The sequence below is a fragment of the Euprymna scolopes genome, unplaced genomic scaffold (assembly GCF_053919585.1).
Source record: "Euprymna scolopes isolate OS-2025 unplaced genomic scaffold, ASM5391958v1 sca688, whole genome shotgun sequence".
In the NCBI taxonomy this organism is placed as follows: domain Eukaryota; kingdom Metazoa; phylum Mollusca; class Cephalopoda; order Sepiida; family Sepiolidae; genus Euprymna; species Euprymna scolopes.
This window is the reverse complement of record NW_027633755.1, coordinates 6854-30824: the sequence shown is the minus strand read 5'-3', so window position 1 is coordinate 30824 and position 23971 is coordinate 6854. Positions and strand designations below refer to the sequence as shown.

Below are 23971 nucleotides of genomic sequence, written 5' to 3'. Positions count from 1 at the left end.
CAGATACTGGAAGGGGTGGAACAAAATCTTTTGACGTTGTTGAAGAATATGCAGGCTTCAATCTATCTATGGAAACGTTACTGTGTACATCATCAGACATTTTAATAGTAAAATATTTGCCATGACGATGTACTACTTGGAATGGACCTATATATGGAGCTTCCATAGATTTTCGAATTCTGTCTGTTCTCAACCAGACGCTGTCACAAATTTGAAGATCCTTAGGAATGTACACAGTAGGTAAAGAATGGAGGTGTCCACTGGATAATCCGTCTGTGTCAAATTTCCGCATCTCCTCAGCTAGAGCTTTTATGTGAGCATCTGTTATATCAATGTTTGCATCCTCGTACGCATCGATTAACAATCTAGGTATCTGTGCATTAGCACCCGTAACTGCAGTAAATGGTGAATAATTGGAATCGTTGGGTGTAATCCTGATACCTAGAAGAACTATAGGAAGAGCAGACAACCAAGATTCTCTTCTGGCAATAATTGCTGTCTTTAATGTTCTGTGTGCTCGCTCGATCATTCCATTTGCTTGGGGATGGTACGAAGTCGTTCTCAGCCTGTGAAACCCTATAATTTTTGACAGTTCTGAGAACAGATCAGACTCGAATTGGCTATCTCTGTCTGTAACGACATGGAGGGGCACACCAAATCGCGATATCCACAGATCAACAAAAGCAGTTGATACTGACGCTGCAGTTATTTCGGTCAATGGACAAGCCTCTACCCATCTCGTATTTCTATCGATGCATGTTAATAAATAACGATAGGGAGATAAATACGGGTCTGTTTTGCTCTTGACTAGTGGTAGAGGGCCAACAATGTCAATGTGTACAGTTTGAAATCTGCTGGATGGCAATTCAAATGGATGCACGTCACTTTTTGTGTGTTTGTTTATCTTTGCTTGTTGGCAATGCTGACATTCCTTGCACCATTCATTTATTGACTTGGCCATTTTGGGCCAAAAATATCTGGAAGTTATCATTTTAGTTGAAGCAGCAATTCCAGGGTGTGACAAGTTGTGTAAACTGTCAAAAACAGATTTCCGGAGCTTTTGTGTGACAAAAGGTCGTGGAAAAGGTAAAGACACGTCACATAGGATTGTATTATGTTCATTAATCTGATACGGCTTCAGTTGATCACATAGAGTTTTTGTTTCTTCATCAGTGGTTTGGTGATTGGCCATCTCCTGTAAGTCACAAATATCAATTGTGATTGCATACGCTGGTCGCGATAAGCAATCAGCTACAATGTTCTGTGAACCTTTTATGTGTGAAATATCAGTCACATATTCACTCAAGAAACAAAGGTGACGCTGTTGTCTATCGGATTTTAAAGGTGTTTGGCTTTTAAAGGCGCTGCAGAGCGGTTTATGATCTGTTAATAACAACAAGTTTCTGCCTTCCACCTGATGTTTAAAATACAAGACTGCTAAATAAGCAGCTAGCAATTCTCTGTCAAAGGTAGAATATTTTTGTTGAGTTTGTGATAACTTTTTTGAAAAGAATCCAATAGGAATTGGTTGATTATCAATCATTTGATGAAGTGCTGCTCCAACAGCGTAACTGGAACTGTCCGTAACAAGCTGATAATTAGTAGCTTTTGAATCGGGATAAGGTAGAGCGGTTACACCTGATAAACTTGTTTTTATCCTTTCAAAGGATTCAACTTCCTCCTTTGTAAAATCTATTTTCTTAGATTTTTGATTCAACCGAATACACTCGGTGAGTGGTAAACTGATTTCACTGAAATTTGGAACTAATTTTCTGTAAAAATTTGCCATGCCAAGGAATCGACGCAGTGATTTTGAATCGTTTGGTTGAGGAAATTCATTTAATTCGCGGATTTTCTTGTCGCTTGGCTTAAGACCATCAACAGATATGTGAAATCCCAAAAATTCAAGTTGAAAAACATTGAAAATACATTTAGAAAGGGAAATTTTAAGGTCGTACTCACTGAGTTTCTGTAAAACAGTATCGAGGTGTTTGGAATGCTCTTCTTCACTATTTGAGAAAATAAGAATATCATCGATGTATATAAAAATACAATCGATGTCGCGGAAAATATTGTCCATCATCCTTTGGAAAGTACTAGATGCGTTCCGCAAACCGAAAGGCATGTAATTGTACTCATATAAACCGAAGGGTGTTGTGATGGCTGTTTTGCATACATCATCCGGATGACTGGTACTTGGTGATAAGCAGAAGATAAATCAATTTTTGAAAAACTTTCTTACCGTGCAGTTTTGATGACAAGGAATTTATGTTTGGCACTTGGTATCGATCGGGTTTTGTTATAGTGTTTAGTAACCTGTAGTCACCTACAGGTCTATAAGTCCCATCAGATTTATTCACCATGTGCAAGGCCGAACTCCACTCTGATTTAGAGGGGGATATAATTCCGGCATTCTGGAGTTTCCTGAATTCCTCTTTTGCTATGTTGTATTTCTGGGCTGATAACTGCCTCGTTTTAGAGAAAGATGGAGGGTTACTGCCAGTTTCAATTCTATGAAACACTTTAGGTTTTGTTGCATTGGAATCGCGATGTGGAGAAATTAAGTTGGGATATTTTTGCGAAATTGTGTGAACTGTTGTGTCGGCAACGTTATCCGAGCATAAAGCAATGTTCATAAGTATTGGTGATGGCTGTGCGTTTGAATATCTTTTGGTTGTTTGATCAATCAATTTGTTATTTGTGCAATCAACTATTAATCCAAAATGATTCAGAAAATCATAACCTAGGAGAGGTCTGGTAGTTTCTGCAATGAGAAAGGTCCAAGTGAAATCACGCCTCAAGTTATGAAGTGCCAGGTTTAATACTGCTTGACCGGAACATTCAATGTTCTGACCGTTAGCTGACACAATTGAGATGTTTGTTGGGTATATAACTATACCGCTTATATATTTTCTTGGGATTACAGATATTGCAGCTCCCGTATCCACAACAAAATTCAATTTTATAGCTCCTAACCGTGCGGCTACTTCAAGAAGCGGCGAAGATGTGGAAGCTATCACGCTACGCCGGGTTAGTTTTCCGATGTTTTACTAAAAGCAGGGGAGGCAGGGCGAGAACTGGGTTGCATTTGCACATTCCGTTTGTCTGGCCATTTACACCATGGTTTGCAATATTTTGCACGTTCGGCAAAATATAGATGTGAACGGCAGATTTTGGGTCTCTGATCCTTGTTAAAAGGACGAACTCCATTTGGACAATTATATGATTTTTGTGACGGATTACTTTTTCTTTGAGATCCGTCATCACTCTGGTTACGATGGTTTTGGTTCCATGATATCTGTTGTATATGCGTGGCTTCCTGTCTATTAAAATATAACAGCAGGTCATCGGACATTTTACCAAGTCTTTCCAGATCGAGATCAATTTGTGCTGCTACCACGGGTTTGATCGAATGAGGTAGGGCTTGGATGAACTTATGTCGGACAATGTCTTCTCCAACACCAATTCTACCTGCTAACGACATGAGTTCGTTCAAATAAATCGAAGGACGTCCTGTCATGATTGAAGATGACATTAGTTTGTCCAGCATTTCAGGCTTTGATTTTTCATACTGATTAATCACAGCATCTTTTAACTTATCAAAGTCTTTCGATTCCAGTATGCTGTTTTGTAATTTTCCAACTATATCCGTTGGTAGTGACGCGAGAATATGATAAAATTTTTGTCTTGGTTGCTTAATGTTCATAATACTGAACTGGGCTTCCATTATTGAAAACCAAGCTAGTACATTTGAATCAATAAATGCCGGAGTTTTCATCGCAATTGACTGCACTGGTTTATCTTGTTCTGCTGCCATGTCGACTTCGTTTTCTGCCATTTTAGTTTTCCCTTTTGTTATTCACACTTTTGCTGTATGTTGTCTTTTATAATTTTGTTATGAAGATAGGTTTTTATGTTAAAATTTTTTTTTTTTTTTTTTTTTTTTTAAAGTAGATTTTTATATTCAGAAGGATTTGTTTTATCGTTTTCATACAAAAAATTTTTTTATTTTTGTTGAATTTCCATAGTTTTTCGCGACCTTGGTGAAATTGTTTCTTGAGTTTTTTTATTTACTTTTGTTGAAATTCACATTGAAGTATTAGAAGGCAGTTTTTTTGTTTGTTTGTTGGTCCATGGTGAATTTGTAGTGAAATTATTTCTTGGGTTTTCATTTTGTTTAGTTTCATTGAAATTCACATCAAAAGATTGGTTACTTGAAGCATCAGAAGATAGCCTTTTTTTTTTTTTTTATAGAAATGTTTGCGTGTTCAAAATAATCACGTCGGGGTCGCCAGTTTTGGCCTTTTCCAAGGTTTCTTACATTTGTTTATTATTTATTAATTAATTTTACTATTATTGTGGGGAAAAGAAGTAAAGAGAGCAATACAGAGAGTCGAATTTACGATGTTCTTTCGTAGAAAATATATCAACAAAATAAATACAGTTAACTCTCAATTTATAAAAAAAGATTTATTACTTTTTAGGAAATATTTCAATGAAAATAATAGTTCATTTATGAGTGAACAAAAGGAGGGAATTAGTTGAGATTAAGGAAGTTTTAAAATAATTATTTACATAAAATTAATTAAAAATGAGCATGCGATAATAAAAGGGAGAATACAAAAGTTAGTTACTGTGTCTGTGTGTTCGCCCACATTGTTTTATCAGCCGACTCGCTTGCTACGTTCACAGTGTTGTCGCGTTAGTTTTTAGCTGCAGACAGTAGTGATATATATATATCTTTCAACACTATCTCTGAATTTTGTTAACTGCACTTTTTTGGAAAATACAGAGGTTTTTAAAGATTTTCACCGGCTCCCAGACACATAATTTCAGACAGCCCGGAAAACTCTCTGATTGGTCAAAAAAAATCAAAACATTGAACCTCCAGAGCAATTCAGTAAAAAGAAAAAGGGCGCCTCTAGCCGCTTGCGCAGAAAACGTCTCGGGGCACTTGAATTTCCGGCAGCGAAAGAGTGAACATCGTAGCTCACCATAAAACTTTGGATGAATAACATAATTTTCCTTACCAGAAAAACGACAGGAATCTATTTTAAAAAGAAAATACCATGAGAAGAGTTCTATATAAAATTTAATTATATTAGAGCATGGGCCCTCTTTCTACTGACTTGGCCACTTCTCTTCTAAAACACTCGTTTATTTTTCAGAAGCAATGTGAGCCTAGGGCTTGTTAAAAGCTTACATCAAATTTGTTGTTAAAATCGCTGAAAAATGTCCGGATCATTTTACCGCATTAGAAAGTACGCTAATTTTGAGGCAATCCATTTCCTGCATAAAATAAAATACCGCTGTCATATCTGGGAGTAGTTTTCTTGCTTTTACATAGTACAAAATCAACTTCGCAATCTAGTAGATGACGATTTCTTCTTTTTCCTAGATCCCTTTATCCACAGAAAAGACGTTGCTAACCTCTCTCTACTTTATTGTGTACTTTACAAGTGCTCAATAGAAATCTAAATTCTGGTTCCTCTTGTAAACCATTCGGATTTGTCTCTCTATAACCATAACACAGAACTTCGCAATACTACGATGCTGCTTAACAACTGACTACAGCATGCTTGTTTTCTAGGGCTATGTTAAAAAAATACTTAAGCTTCCATCTTTTATGATTAAATTCTGTTTATTCCAATTATTGTTTCCAACACTATAGTGTTTTGTATGGTTTCGTTGACAATCTTTATAACATATATCCTTGAGTAGCCTCGGACCTTGACAAGCATTAACACATTAGTATACTCCAAAATAGTTTCTATGACTATACAAAGCTAGAAAACCGATTAACTATATGCAATTGTGGAAGGAAGGGTCATATAATGCGGTAATATCTTGCAGAGTTCAATAATGCTGTAAATGACATCGTAAAAATGGGAAACTGTCACGCAATGAATAAAGGTATGTGATCAATATTTGCTTCATATTTTATTACCAAAGATAGCTTGTTCTGATGATAGTAATAAAAATGTTATTTATTAAGCTTACATATTGTTTTCTTCCTATATGAAATAATCTTGAATTTAACCGAAATCTTTCAAAACAAATATTTCACTACCATCATTTATACGACGTCATAAAGCAGTTTTCTCGAAACATTTTGTAGATTCCATTCTTGTTTTAAGACAATGACGAATAAAGGTCCTTTTTGAAAAAAAAATATATCTAAAATACGTAATCGGTAGCAAACATTTTCACCCTCTATCTATCAATTATTTCCACTCTCCTTACGTCACCGCCAGCAGATTATTAAATGCCATCATTATTTCTACAGCACCGGATGTCCATATTTGCAATAAACCTCGGTATCATATTCCTCAGATTCCATATAACTTAAACTACCTCATAGCCATACATATATTTACAGCATTAAACCACAGATTCATATCAATTACATTTCTTTCAACCTTCTAGAAAACTATACAACTATAATTTTTCAATAACATTCCGAAACATTACTGCATTAAAATCTTTCCATACATCAATACATCCCAATTCTATGGATGCCCATGTTTGCTATAAACATAGCTACCATAATCTTCATATTTCATTAAAGTAAAACAAAATCATTACTGAACATATATTTACTGAATTAGGCCGATAAATTATATGAATGTCATTAGTTCCAACTACTAGAAAACAATTCATGCATGCCAATGCCAATCATAAACCGAAATTTTAGTAAATTAAACTGTTCGAGACATAGATAAACGTTTTAGATTAAACTGTGTTATTATATGGTGTAGTGAACTAAGTATTATAATATCTGTTCAATGCACAATTAAGGATTAATATGAGGTTTTTGTTTTTTATACTATTTGTTCGCCCACAACAAGGAACAGTGCCACTTGGCCGCAAGGGGCTCCTATATGGGACCAAATATGGCACAATGTGGGGGGGGGTTGAGCAGTGAGATGTTTGTTCACATTACATTTGAACTTTTACGCGTTTTTCCATAACGAAATTTTCTTAACATATGTTTTCTGAAACCTTCACTTCCTTTTGCATAAATAATGTCCTTTTTTATAAACACTACGACTGTAAACTTGCATATCTGTTTCATTTCTTCACGGCGTGACATAGTGTTTACTTTAATGTCCGCTATTTCTTTTTTTCAAACATTTACGAAGTGCCTAAATATATGTTTTCAAACTTTGTTCGTATGGGCAATTTATTGATCGTACACACATGAAACTCTAGTCCCCTTCGAAGTAATCTCCCCCGTCTGCAATGCACTTGTTGTACCGTTCCAACAACTTGTTGGAGGCCCATAGTTCTTTTGCGTAAGCGTATCAATGATCCCTCGTCATCGCCTCTTTCATTTTCTCAATTCTCTTATAACGACAGCCTCCAAGGTTTTCCTTGAGCTTAGGGAATAAGAAAAAGTCACAGGGGGCAAAGGTTGTAATAATAAGGTGGGTGAGAAATTTTCTTGATGTCTCTCTTGGTTAAATAGTCTGCGAAAAGGATGGAGTACCCTTGGGTCAATCAACTTTTGTATTTTGACTTCTTTACTCACCACACCTCTCCTCATCTCGCACAGACTCCATGCTTTCCTTTAATTTCTTATGCCACTCTAAAACTGACGCTTTTTTCATGCAAGATGGGGCCAAAGCAGTTTAAAGCATTCCGTACGTTTTTTTTATATTCTTTCATATTTGAAACAGAATTTTTCTGCATATCGTTTTTCTAAAGTGTCATCACATCCAGATTTTATTTTAGAAATTCCTCGGCTGGTATAATTAGGCTTTAGTAAGGTGTATTCCAATTCATATTGTAGCTGTTCATTTGAACTGGAAATTACAAAATTAAACACTCATCACATAAGATGTATAGCAATAACATACTGAATTTTCAAGAGTCTATGCTAATTTTGAATGCCTGTACAAAAAAAAATCTGGAAAATTATTGAAAGCACATTAGAACATCCAAAAAACTAAAATTAAAATGTCTTATCGATTACAATGACATACTTCAATGTTTATCCCATGAGATTTCATAGCACAAACGTCCACACTGCGAAAATTTTTACTTTGTCTCAATAATTAAGCTTTCTTGAAAATGTATCTTTTATTCAATATTTAAAATGAAACTCTCATTACAGTGCGTTTTGGGTTTTGCCGCTATCGTTAGAATTTTATCTCATCTTTTGATAACGAAAAATATCTTTTTGATTCAGGAATATTTTATTTTGTTCTTAATAATTAAACTGTTGAATACACCAAAGTACAAATTATGTGATGTAACACAGCGCGGACACGCGTGTGGCGGCTATATGCAAATTCCGAGTTGTGTGCTAAATGACGTCATGGCAAGGAAAAAGAAAAATACTGTAAAAGGGAGAGTTACCATCACGTTAGAGATATGGGTTATCTCATAGCCATAACGATATCTCACGCGTGGGAAAATGAGAATGAGAAATAAAGGTATTTTTTCAACTGAAACAAGAGTTGTAATTCTTCAACTTTTCTTATTCGTTGTATCCTTTGCAACCGAATATGCTACGTCTGGGTCCTGGGCGTCTACATGTTAATGCGTGTATACACGTGTGTACTTGAAAAAGTGATAATGCAAAAGTATCTCCATTAAAAGCACGATACTTCTGCAGTGGCAAAACAATAGCAGGGTTCATAAACTAAAGAAGTAAAACAAAAGAAAAAGTAAACTCAAACACATGTAACGTGAAAGTAAAAAGGTTAAAGGTAAACAGGTTAACAACTATTCAGTACATCAGTAAGTTTTATTACAGCACGGTCCATAAACAACAAAAGTAGTCATGTTCTTCCATAAAATATATAATATATATTTAATATATAAAATACAAACGCAACCTAACCTCTTCATCTATAAATATGGACAAGAAGGTCATTCTATGTTTAACGCACCGTGCTGAAAAAATAACTTCATTATTTATTTATTTTAAACAAGGAAACTATTCTGTACTACCATAGAACCTCTTTAGTTTATCTCATTTCCAATGTAACACCAAGACACGGGCAGCTGACACACACACACACACACACACACACACACATATATATATATATATATATATATATATATATATATATATATATATATATATATGCCCACAGCCCACTTGCGAACGCTGATCTTGCAATCATAATGGTTGAGATCGTTCTAAACTCAAGAGCCAAAACTGAAGAGCCATGCCTCCAACTCCATACTTGACCCTGCATACCACCCCCTCCCTGACTTTCCTTTGCGGACAGACGCCATAAAGGACGATCACCCCTTCTTAGGTGCATTCTTTCATAAAAAATCTTGACACTTCAAAAGTATGTGCACTGATCTCATCCCGGATGTGCTATTAAAAAATTGCTCGCCGAAGTAGCTCCAGTTCTCTTCAAACTTTGTAACAAATCCCCTAATGAATCTTACTTTCCTAGAAAACCGCTTCTGTGGTACCAGTTTTCAAGAATTCTGGCGAAAGAACTGACATATTAAATTATCGCCCCATTAGCCTCCTCCCACTTTCGCCAAAATATTTGAGTCCATAATGAACCAAGCTCTAGTCCATCGCCTTACAGCTGCTAAACTCCTGACCGACAAACAATATGGATTTAAGCAAGACCGTTCCACAACAGACATCCTAACTGTAATCTCTGAACGTATATACCATTAACAGGACAAAGCCGGGGAGGGTAGAGCGGTAGCTCTAGATATATCTAAGGCATGAAGATCTTCTAAGGAAAATAAGACCATATGGTATCACTGAACAAATACTTATAACTAAATCCTTCTTAGATAAGAGAAAAATCCAGGTTGTCCTCGACGGTCATACATCTAAACAATATAATATAAATGCGGGAGTGCCTCAAGGGTTTATCCTCGGACGTCTATATTCTTAATATTCATAAATGACCTCCCTGACAAAATTGTCTCGGATATGGATATATATTCTGATTACACAACGCTCTATAACATACTCTACAGGAAAACAAATGAAAATGGCAGAAACACTAGCGAATGACCTTTAATCTGTAGTGAAATGGAGACAAAAATGGATGGTCACATTCAATGCTGCCAAGACTAAACTTGTTTTCTTCAGTAATTACAAGAAACCTTCTCTGCCACCAATAACAATTGCCAAAGACTCTTTATCTGAAAGTACATCTTTTAAACCCCTCGACCTAACGTTCACATGAAACATGAGTTGGAACAATTACATTAAGAGCATTGCCAGGACCGGTGGGAAGAATGTAGGCTCTTTCTACCGTGATAGAAAGCTACTAACGCTTGAAAATAGCCTGTACCCTATAAAGCCACCATTCGTCCATGTATGGAGTATTGTTGTCATATTTGGGCTGATGCATCTGCTACTAGTCTCTCGCTCCTATATAATGTTCAAAAAAGAGTCGCCAACCTGATTGGTCCTAAACTGTCCTGTAAGCTTCAGCCTCTGTCCCATCGACGAAATATTGCATCCCTCTGCCTTTTCTACAAATACTTTCACGGTGAATGCTCCGACGAACTGCAAGCACTTGTATCCCTTCGACGTAAATACCCCTGACAAATATATATATATATATATATATATATATATATATATATATATATATATATATATATATATATATATATATATATATATATATATTGCGGTGGTAGGTTCGATCCTTGTCAAGTAAGTCTAGCTATACTGATGAGGAGTATACTCAGAAACATGCATGTCTATAGATGAGTTATTTTATGCACGTAATAATAGATAGATGGATAGATAGATAGATAGATAGATAGATAGATAGATAGATAGATATACTAGCAGGAAGATCAGCTGTTGCCTGGGATTATATCATGAGCAACGAATGTTTCATACTTCCATATTTTTATTGAGATCGAAAACAGTGAAATTCCCAGTTTTCAATCGAAACGATTGATTGCCTGCTCTCGTTGGGAACCCATTGCGGTGTACCGCGAGGAAGTTTCACATGCCTCCACATAGTGACTTTGTCTACAATGCATTGTAGTCTACATTGCACGGTAGAGTACCTACTGTTAGTTTTATAAAATAACTGATTACATATATTTATGGCTTAAATTAAAGTTTGAAATGCAAAAGTCCAGTCTCTTTGTTCAGTTGGGCTCTAAACAGAAGCATTCATTTCAAACGCACCCTTGTCATATAAAATAACATACTGTTTATTTTGTATGCTTGTGTGGATATAATGGCTTGAATTTAAGTTTTAAATGAGAAATCAAGTACTATAGCGCAATTGAGCTCTAAATAGAAACATTCATGTAGAACGCGCCCCTATCATATCAAAGAACCTACTCTTTATTTTATGTCTAGATTTTCTGCTTGTTTAGTAATAAATCTTCTCAAATGCACCTGTGATGTTAGGATGTATAATATGTAACTTTGGTTAAAGTTTTCTGTTCTTTTTTATCGGATTATTTAGATTATCGATTATCGCAATTTATTGAAACCACCTCGATTCAAAATCTATCCACAAATATTGCTAGATAACTAAGGTACTTTTGTGTAAAATTTCATAAAAATCCGCCAAGCCATAGAAACCAAATTCATACACACACGCCGACAAAGTTTATTTTATATAATAATAGATAGATAGGTGTATATATTGATTATATATATATATATATATATATATATATATATATATATAAGGTAACATGATAAAAGGGCTGTCTCCTTTTCTATGTAAGTAAAAAAAAATAGGGAATTAGTTAAATGTAAATATGAAATAGGATAGTCAAGGATTCGAACTTGTGAAGCTAGATTTGGAATTGAAAATTCCAATCATTACTATCTCTCGGTCTATCTATCAAGATATTCATAAATCTCCTCTCATTGAATTGGTTCTCTTGTAGTAACATGTACACTGTCTATTATATATATATACAGAACTGTCTCTCTCTTTATGTGTACCTGTTTATGTCTCCAATATGCTATCTCCTACAACATGAACACTCAATACATGAACACTCAATGCATGAACTCTCCTAAGACTCTTTCACTCTAAGGCTCTCACAAATATTAACAACAAACAACAAATAACATCAGTCCATCTTTGAACAAGAATTACGTAACATATATACATACATATATATATATATATATATATATATATATATATATACCCCGTGCCAGAATTATATGAAAATCGATATTTTTGTTCTAACTCCGATAGTTTTCAATGAAAATTCGCGAAACTTCGCACGTTATACGGCAACAGTAATGCAAGATGGGACGTAAAGGTGCCTTAAGTCAAGCTGAGAAGTCTAAAATTGTTCAAAGGCTCCATAATGAGAGTTCCACCTTAGAAATTGCCAAATGATTACATCTTGATCATCGTACAATCAAAAAATATCGTACTAACCCTCAGCTTTACAATGGACGTTCTGAAAAAGGGAAAATTCGTAAGAAAACATATCTGTCACGTCGAACAATGAGCAAGATCAAGAGAGAAGTTCGCCTAACGCACTTGAAACTAACAAACAAGTTTTTGAAACATATGGCGTTCCTGATGTGCCCAAATCAACTCCTTGCCGTATCCTGAGGATAGTTGCAAAATTTGAAAGCCAGAGGTCCGCCCTCAATTGAAGGATATGTACAAGAAAAAGAGGAGTGAGTGGGCAAGAGATCACATGAAGGTGAATTTTCAAACTGTTTTGTTCACCGATGAGTGTCGAGCGACCCTTGATGGACCCGATGGGTGGAGGGGAGGATGGTACCATAATGAGAGCCTACGTCTCCAAAGGATAGTGGTAGTGTGAGGTTCAAACATTGGCAAGAGTTGGTAGGGCCATTCAGAGTCGCAGATGGGGTGAAAATTACTGCTAAACTCTACATTGAATTCAGTAAGGAACACTTGGAATCCTGGCACATGAAGAAAATTTGGCATTCCGGAAAAGATGGTATTCATGCATAATAATGCACCGTCTAAGTCTGCAAGGATAGCCACTGAATATTTGGAGAGAGTTTTTGCCAGACATGGGAAAATAATGCGATGGCCAGCCTGTTCTCCAGAATTAAATCCCATCGAAAATCTGTGGAGCATCTTGAAACAAAATATTTACTCCAAAGGAAGGCAACACAACTCCAAAGATGGCCTGCTGCTGCCAAAGACATTTCATCAGATGAAATCGAAAGTTTGACATCTTCAATGGACTAAAGGCTTTTTGCTCTTGTCAATAAAAATGGCAATTATATAAGATAATGATTGTACTATGAAACCATATTGAAGTTGTTTGTTCTTTATTATTTTTGTTCTCAATTTACAAACTCCTAGAATAATCAATGTTTCAATGATCTTTTAGCACTTCACCATATTTTAGCATTCACCAAAATGCCTGCCAATTGTTTATTACTGTGCAGATTAGCTTAAAATTTTACATCTGCGCTTGTGTTAGTGTTGCCATACAACGTGACAAATTTCACAAATTGTCATTGAAAACTATCGGAGTTAGAACAAAAATATCGATTTGCATATAATTCTGGCACGGCGTGTATATCGTTAGTTGTTATTCCAAAACCAGATTTATTTATTTCATTCATAATATTTTCATATATTAATATAGTATGTTTTACACGTGTTTCGTTGAATGACAGAAATTCACCAAACAACTCATCAGAGACAAATATGTTTTCCTCCGATGTAAACAATTGGAGACTTTTTTTACTTGGAATTAAAAAAATATGGTGAAGGAAAATCTTTTAAAGTTTGCAAAATTATGAGATTAAAAAATAATTATTATAGTTCATATATGTACTCTTCCGAAAATTCTGGAAATAAAACATTGGTTTCATCACTCATGATAGAGCACACACACACACATACACACACACACACACATATATATATATATAATATATATATATAATATATATATGTGTGTGTGTTTGTGCGTATGTGCTCGTATGTGTATATAATTGTTGTATCGATTGGTTTCCAAGATGTAAATCGAATGAAATCCGTATGATTATTAAAGAGTACTCAATAGAGGGCAGAGTATGTATATAGTTTGATTATTCGCATAATAAGCAGATTATATATATATATATATACATATAAATATAATATTTTATTTATATAAACAAATATTACATAGTCGCTGCACTGAACATGCTAATGTTTCAGAGCAATTTATTTATTTAATGTTCTTCGTCAGGCGACAGAAATAAAGTTCATCTGCCATTCAAAGCATCTGGTTCTTAAATGAAAAAGTGAAATATTTAATCGGTAACATGAAGTGGGACATATTAAGTGAAATTTTATACTTAAAAATAGAAGGAGGTGTGGGGAAAGGTGATGTCAACGCTTAAAAAGATAAAAGAAAAGGTTAGAAAGAGATAAAATGGAAAAGGAAGTAACAGATAAATAGAAGAAAAATGAGAATAAAGAAAGAAAGAAAGAAAATGAAAAAAAGAAAGAGACATAAAAGAACCGAAGGACGTAAGGAAGTCAGAAGTGATAAGTATAGTTAGATTACATTACTATAAAGAAAAGAGGAGGGGCGAAAATAATATGCCAAGTTTATGAGTGTTTAAAATAAGATGTCAAATAAATAAGACGACATAAGGGGGAGATAATAGCGAGTTAGTAAAAAGATTTTCAGTAAGGCTTCCACATAAATGTGCATATGCATTTCATAAGCCTAGCAGGAAAATACACATGTATACGCACATATGTGTACAAGGAAATAATAAAAAAAAATAAAAAAGAAGAGAAAAAATAAAAATTAAAGCTGAGACTTTATATAAAGGTAAATAGGTTGTGATGTTTTCGGCATAAATATATTTATATATTATTTAATTTAAAATTTAAAATTTGAATAAAAAATCTCCAGTAATGAAAAGTAAAGATATTATTATTATTATTATTATTATTATTATTATTATTATTATTATTATTATTATTATTATTATTATTATTATTATTATTATTATTATTATTATTATTATTATTATTATTATTATTATTATTATTATTATTATTATTATTATTATTATTATTATTATTATTATTATTATTATTATTATTATTATTATTATTATTATTATTATTATTATTATTATTATTATTATTATTATTATTATTATTATTATTATTATTATTATTATTATTATTATTATTATTATTATTATTATTATTATTATTATTATTATTATTATTATTATTATTATTATTATTATTATTATTATTATTATTATTATTATTATTATTATTATTATTATTATTATTATTATTATTATTATTATTATTATTATTATTATTATTATTATTATTATTATTATTATTATTATTATTATTATTATTATTATTATTATTATTATTATTATTATTATTATTATTATTATTATTATTATTATTATTATTATTATTATTATTATTATTATTATTATTATTATTATTATTATTATTATTATTATTATTATTATTATTATTATTATTATTATTATTATTATTATTATTATTATTATTATTATTATTATTATTATTATTATTATTATTATTATTATTATTATTATTATTATTATTATTATTATTATTATTATTATTATTATTATTATTATTATTATTATTATTATTATTATTATTATTATTATTATTATTATTATTATTATTATTATTATTATTATTATTATTATTATTATTATTATTATTATTATTATTATTATTATTATTATTATTATTATTATTATTATTATTATTATTATTATTATTATTATTATTATTATTATTATTATTATTATTATTATTATTATTATTATTATTATTATTATTATTATTATTATTATTATTATTATTATTATTATTATTATTATTATTATTATTATTATTATTATTATTATTATTATTATTATTATTATTATTATTATTATTATTATTATTATTATTATTATTATTATTATTATTATTATTATTATTATTATTATTATTATTATTATTATTATTATTATTATTATTATTATTATTATTATTATTATTATTATTATTATTATTACTATTACTATTACTATTATTATTACTATTATTATTATTATTATTATTATTATTATTATTATTATTATTATTATTATTATTATTATTATTAATCTTATTATTATTATTATTATTATTATTATTATTATTATTATTATTATTATTATTATTATTATTATTATTATTATTATTATTATTATTATTATTATTATTATTATTATTATTATTATTATTATTATTATTATTATTATTATTATTATTATTATTATTATTATTATTATTATTATTATTATTATTATTATTATTATTATTATTATTATTATTATTATTATTATTATTATTATTATTATTATTATTATTATTATTATTATTATTATTATTATTATTATTATTATTATTATTATTATTATTATTATTATTATTATTATTATTATTATTATTATTATTATTATTATTATTATTATTATTATTATTATTATTATTATTATTATTATTATTATTATTATTATTATTATTATTATTATTATTATTATTATTATTATTATTATTATTATTATTATTATTATTATTATTATTATTATTATTATTATTATTATTATTATTATTATTATTATTATTATTATTATTATTATTATTATTATTATTATTATTATTATTATTATTATTATTATTATTATTATTATTATTATTATTATTATTATTATTATTATTATTATTATTATTATTATTATTATTATTATTATTATTATTATTATTATTATTATTATTATTATTATTATTATTATTATTATTATTATTATTATTATTATTATTATTATTATTATTATTATTATTATTATTATTATTATTATTATTATTATTATTATTATTATTATTATTATTATTATTATTATTATTATTATTATTATTATTATTATTATTATTATTATTATTATTATTATTATTATTATTATTATTATTATTATTATTATTATTATTATTATTATTATTATTATTATTATTATTATTATTATTATTATTATTATTATTATTATTATTATTATTATTATTATTATTATTATTATTATTATTATTATTATTATTATTATTATTATTATTATTATTATTATTATTATTATTATTATTATTATTATTATTATTGACAATCAGTACAAAATATCTGGGTTATATAGTTATTAAGAGTGTAAGAATTAAACATAACAATCAAGATAATGATGGTTTAGAGTTAGGAAGGAAATCAAAGTGGTTACGATGGTGGAATTTATAATGTCCACGGTTAATAGAGATTTCATTTTTCTTATTAAGGAGCTTATCTCTTTCACTGGAAATTAATATTTCCTCGCTCAAGCAAAGGTAACACGTTGAGATAAGAGATTTGGAAGTGCTTTCTTTCTTAGGAATGTCTTATTTCTGCTCATTTAAATTCCTATAGTATGTGGCCAGTGATGTTCTGTTCTTGTATTTTGAATTGTCCAATAAACATTTTTGGCCATAGAACCTCTCTTTGAAAGATTACCAGCCATGCCAATATAAAATTTACTTATCTGGTAATTTTTCTCAGTAGTGATGGTTGCTTTGTATACTAGGGATTTGACTAAACAATTGCGTTCAAGGGGGCATTCAGGCTTGTTTAAACAATTACAAAATCTAGTATTATTGAGCTCAGATATATTTGGTTCTTGGTTGCTATTTAATATTTTTCTATTGTGTTTTTTGATAATTTTTCGAGGTTACACTACAACTATAACTTAGTTTGAGAGTGTTTTTGTTTAAAATCTTATGGAGGATGTTCCCGATGGAAAATGTACTTTTATAAGATTAGTACATTTTTCTATGTTTGTTTTAACCATAAGGTTATAGGGAGGGGTGGACCAAATGATTTTCCTTTTCCTATTGTTAAAGTTTTTTTTTATTTGATAATGTTTCGGTATACTCTTTTTGAGTGTGTTTATATCCACTATCTTTAACCGCTGTATTATAAAAGATTTTATGGGAATTTCTTTGTTAGATGAGTTGTCACTAAGTCTTTTAATAATAGATTTTGGGATATGTTTAATCACCGATTTTGGCTGGTTGGACATAGGGTGAACATATATTGGATTAGCATTGTCCTTTCTATATTGTTCATAGGTTGTTTTATCAGATTGAAAATAATGTCAAGGAAGGATATTACTTTTAGATATGAGTTAATTTCGATCTTAAGATTAATTCTTTTAATAAGCATAGATATTTTTAAGTTCTCACATTTTGGATCGTTAGAGTTATTTACTAACATAAGATCAGCATCCCTTTAGAGGCCTATATTGTTTATCTCAACATTCTTAGTGATATTATTCTAAATGTGCACGCTTACTAGGTCAGTCATTTCTGCCGAGTTCAGGGACCTATAGAAACATCAAAAGGACCTATTTGGCCATTTTTGGTCCATTGTTCATTTTTACTGATTAAGATCATATTTCTACATCTCTTAATAATATCAATTTCGGTCTTCGTAATGGAAATAATTGAGGCAAACTCAATTACCTCATCGAAAAGATGGATAGTAATATAATGGTTGTAATTTTCAATATCAAATGCGATAAAGAAATGCTTAGGGTTTTATTTAATACTAGAAAACTATCTAATTGCTTCAGCAGTATTTATCCAGAAGTTTAACTTATACGCAGATTTAATTTGGGAATTGACTCTTTCAAGTATCTTTTTGCTAATTTTACCTATTTCAGGTCTCTTTTTCTCTGTCTGTCTGTCTCTCTCTCTCTCTCTCTCTCTCTGTCTCTCTCACTGTCTTTCTCTCTCTATCTATCTATCTATCTATCTCTGTCCCTGTCTCTCTGTCTCTCTCTCTTTATATATATATATATATATATATATATATATATAATATTTGTTTTACATAAGCATTAATATGCTCCTACACATTCATATAATTGCTTATGTAAAACAAATAAAAATATATCTCGAACTTTTTTGGTATTGAGCACGTTTGCATTAACCTCGTTAAACGTCATTTGTTGCCTCAACTCTGAAAAATATTAACCCGTATATGAATGCATGTTTCAAGAGTCTATTTATAGGTAACCTTTTTAATACGTCCATTGTGTGCCTACAATACGATAATGCACAATAAAACCGTATAAAACCTATAAGAAATCGCTTTACGTTGCTTTTGCGAAAAGCAGTTTTTGAGCGAGAATTCTCTAAAGGTTTTTACTCGCAGGAATTCAGCTATTTTCGTCCGTATTCCTGACAGCGTTCCAAATATAATTTGAAAAATGACAAAACATTTTAAATTTTTATTCATTTTATCTATTTATTTAATTTAGTGTCTTCATTGAAAAAGGAAAACGAACAAAAAACTAATAAATCATTCAACGGACCCAAGACAATATCTTAACCAATAATATGCAATTGTCTATACTCTGCAACTGTTTTCTAAAGCAAAAGACGTCGCTAGTCTTTTTCCATCAGTCGTTATCTTGTGCTAGATACTTGATTGGGTCTCAATGCCTGCCTCCTTTCTGTAAACATTTATAGAAATAACTTACTCTAACTACAATTCTTATTATTTGGATTCATCCGACTACTGTTTTCATGTTGAGTGTCATTGATACAACGTTTCGGTCGATGTAACCCCCATCCTTCTTAAGGCGTAGCTTATCGAATATGGGAATGTTTCTGTCGAACTCGGGAATTTGAACGAAATTTCGGACGGAACTCTTTATTTACTTCCCGGGGTTAGCATGTCGTGTTCCGTTAGTAATGACTGGATAGAGGTCCTAAGTAATTCGCAATTGTATTTTTCGGTCGCCCACACTAAGAATTGAACCTTCAACCCTCAAGAGGACATTACTTTACAATTGATTTCCCAAATACTCTAACCACTGTGCTATGAGTCCTTACGCTTACATCGATCGAAACATTGTGTAAATGAAACTCAAGATGAGAACAGTAGTCCATACGGACAAGTTCTTTTTAAGTAATCCTCTTATAATATCTATGTCAGTACCATAATGAGTGGATAGTTGCCAAAACAATTGGAAAGTGCTGGAAATAATAACGGCGCAAATGCAACCCAATAGCAGTACTTGGAAACAGAAATCATAAAATCCTATGGAACAGAAAGTAGAAACGGATCACCCCATTCAAACCAGGAAACATGATATCATGATAGTTAACAAGAAGGAAAATTCCTATCAAATCATAGATTTCGCCATCCCAGCAGTCAACAGGATGAACATCAAGGACAGGGAAAGAGCAGAAGAGGATATGGAACATAAATAAAGTAAAGATCAAACCATTAATTGTACAAGCACTATAAGCAATTCTGAAAAAAATTAGAGAAATCGGAATCAAGCGGAAGGCTGAGAAGATACAACGGACAGCAATAATGAAAACAGTACGGCATAATCACGTTGACACACCGGTTCTCTTTAGATCACCAAAGTTAAGAAACGTTGCACCTCGTCAGTACCAGATGGGTGATCAATTTTGGAATTTCAGGCGCTGTATATAGGAGAACGTCGACACCTCCCTGCAAGATCCTAACGTTGTCATCTCCCCTAATGGGGATATGTATGCGACTGGGGATCGCTTGTGAATTTCATACTCCCCTGGAACTTCCTCCTTTGGAGAAGCCAGTTAAAGCTGCATAGAGTCAGTGTCGTTTCTATTTCATTTCCAATAATGAAAACATCTGAAATATTAAAGAAAAATCTCGTCAATATGTCTACCTTACTATGTACCTGACACAAACTACTAATCATTTTACTCGAGTTGGATTTAGACCTTGATAAGCGGTGAATCTTTTTTATAAAAGGAAATAAATGGTTTCTGTTTAGGAATTTTTTAAATAAATATTGAGAATTTGAATTATTTGTGTTATTGAAATTTTGGACGTTATTCTCACAATATTTCAGTCCGTGTAACCTCCGCATTTTTTCAGGTTCGGCATCTTATTTTTTTTTATATTACTAATTATTTCTTTTATTTTGTGAACCATTATTTAGTATATACAAACAGTTCTAACAGTTGTCGATAAATACTCCGGTATTTGTAACCCGGGTTCAGTTCCGGTAATACATATATATACATATATATATATATATATATATATATATATATATATATATATATATATATATATATATATATAACACAATGATATCGTATGTATCAGGTCGATGCAAAAGTTTTGCCGATTTTTAGGACATTTTTAAACCATTGAAATGTATTTTCCGCATTGTTATTATTTACACATATTATTACGATTGATTTGTAACTTTTCCTATTGAAATATTTATTTAATTGAAATATTATTATTTATTTATTGAAATATTTATTTAAATATTTAATGTTAATCCGAAAACGACCTCCGTTAGTCAAAAGAAATGAAGTCATCTTTTTCATCATTATAATGCTTCAGAGATTGTAAATGAACTAGATTAATATTTTAAATAAAATGTGAAGTATTTTACATGTGAGGCATTTATAGGTCGTGTACAAATAGAATTAAATTATAAAGAACAAAGGCCGTTATTGTTATGAATAAATACATATAGTACGTTCTAAACACATATAGCAATTACTTTACACAGTTCTTTTCGCGTTGCATCCATATTTTTATATCCCAATATCAAGATCTCTTCAGATGATCCTCATCTGTAGAGACCTTGATATGGGGGTCTAAAACGGTCCCCAGCTATCAAGTAAGAAACCGAGGGTACCGATGATTTATTTTATCTAAACTTTCTGAAAATAAAAATATTAAAAATATGCTCTTATTTTGAAAGTAGCCTTATAATAATAGAGTACTTTGCTAGAATCTTGTTCTCCAAAATATAACTAGGTACATATATATACATATATATATATATATACATATATATACATATATATATGCATATATTATATTTATATACATGCATATATAGATGTATCTAGGAGAGGGAAACTCTGATATAAAACCTGAGGTCTGTTGTTCGCTTCCTCTGTGGCAAATCTTTGCACCGATTTAGTGCTATCAGCAGCACCAAAAAGTGCGGATGGTTGTACACGGGTTTTCACCACTATAATCAAGGCCTATGTGTGGGTTCTCTGACAACTTTGATGGGGTCTAGGTTTTACATGGTCCTACACCAACAAAGTCCATGGGCGTAAGGTTGAAGGTGACGGGGATAGGTGAAGGGTATCACTGGAAGTCCTTAGCCGAATGTCTTCACTGTGGCGGCCAATGGGTGATGACCGTTCTGTGCAAATATGTGTGCAATTGCGCAGCTCGTGTCCTCCATTGGTGGCAAAGCAGCCCTATTTAGGGATAGCACTGCTTTCCCCATGTATGGGGAAGGGGCGATAAAAGGAGCCCTAAACATTGCTCGTACACATTCACCTTGACAGTGAACTGCAGCTGTCTGGGTATCCAGTGTGCAGTCGAAATAATTATAAATTAAGTAAGAAATTTAATATTGGATCGTGGAATATTCGCACCCTCCAGGACAATCCTAATGCACCAGAACGTAAAACAGCGTTGATATCTCGTGAACTTAAGAAATATAAGATCGATATTGCGGCACTCAGTGAAACACGCCTTGTTGGTGTCTCTCAATTTAGGGAGGAAAATGGTGGCTATGTCTTTTTCTCCAATGGTAGAGGGCCTGATGAGTCTCGCCTCTCTGGTGTGGGATTTGCCGTGAAATCGGAACCAGCCAAATCACTGAAATCTCTTCCCAAAGGTCTATCGGACCGCATTATGACTTTGACCCTTGAGTTGGAACTTGAAACTCGGGTTACACTTGTAAGCTGCTATGCACCAACAATGAGCAGACCGGATAAGGAGAGAGATGAATTCTACCAACAACTACGAGAAGTAATCGGTGGTATTCGCCATAAGGACAAACTCATTTTGATGGGCGACTTTAATGCTCGCGTCAGTTCTGACTTCCAATCATGGAAAGGGGTTCTGGGGCATCATGGCGTTGGTATAATGAATGAAAATGGTCTTCATTTACTCTCCCTCTGCAGAGAATTCAATATAACCATCACTAACACAGTTTTTCAACAGAAAAATTGTCGCAAAATCACATGGATGCACCCTCGTTCAAACAGCTGGCATATGATTGACTATGTCATCACTAAGAAACGTGATTTTCGTGACTTGAAAATAACGCGCTCCTTCCATACAAGCTGTTACCTATCAGATCATGCCCTGCTACGTAGCAAGGTGTCTCTGAGTCTTTGGCGCAGACAGGTAAAGAAGTCATCTATTCCAAAACGTATTAATGTATTGTCGCTTAAGAATACTGAAACTCGAACAATACTTTCTGACAAGTTGGATGAAAATTTAGATGGTGTAGAAATAACTGACAACATAGAAGCGTCCTGGGAAGCGCTACGAAATATCACCCATTCCACTGCCCTGGAAGTGCTGGGCTTACCCATGCGGAAGCACCAGGATTGGTTTGATGACCAGGATATAGAAGCCCAGGATCAAATTCAGAAAATGCATAAAGCTCACAAAGCATGGATTGACGACCAAAACTTTACTGAAAAAGATTGGCATACAAAACCTGCAAAGGGAAAGTGCAGAGGACACTACGACAGATGAAAGAGAAATGGTGGACCGCACACGCAGAAGCTGTTCAGTCAGCATTCAACAGAAAGAACACAAAAGCCTTTTATGAAGGTATAAGGAAGGTTTTCGGTCCTCAAGAATCAGGAGTTTCGCCAATTTAAGCAGAAGACGGGATATTACTGACAGACAAGGACGGTATCTTGAGACGCTGGAAGGAACATTTTGAAACAGTGTTAAATTCTTCTTCGGTAACAGACGATGAGATTATAAACTCAATTGAGCAGGTTCCCGAGAGATCAGAACTATCCGTATTACCAACTCTCCCAGAAGTCGTTGCAGCAGTTGAACAGATATCATTGGGTAAAGCACCAGGAAATAACGGTATACCACCGAAAGTCTACAGATATGGCGGCCATAAACT

The 23971-nt window shown here is 31.7% G+C and overlaps 1 protein-coding gene across 1 annotated transcript; it reads left to right on the top strand.

Annotated features, from left to right (window-relative positions):
• Positions 1-22473: 22473 nt before the first annotated feature.
• On the top strand, positions 22474-22905 carry LOC145275241 (protein CFDP2-like; the record flags this gene model as incomplete). Its single annotated transcript, XM_080127662.1, has 1 exon — positions 22474-22905. A coding segment is annotated over one exon (432 nt), but the record flags the coding sequence as incomplete, so codon positions are not given.
• Between the last annotated feature and the right edge of the window lie 1066 nt (positions 22906-23971).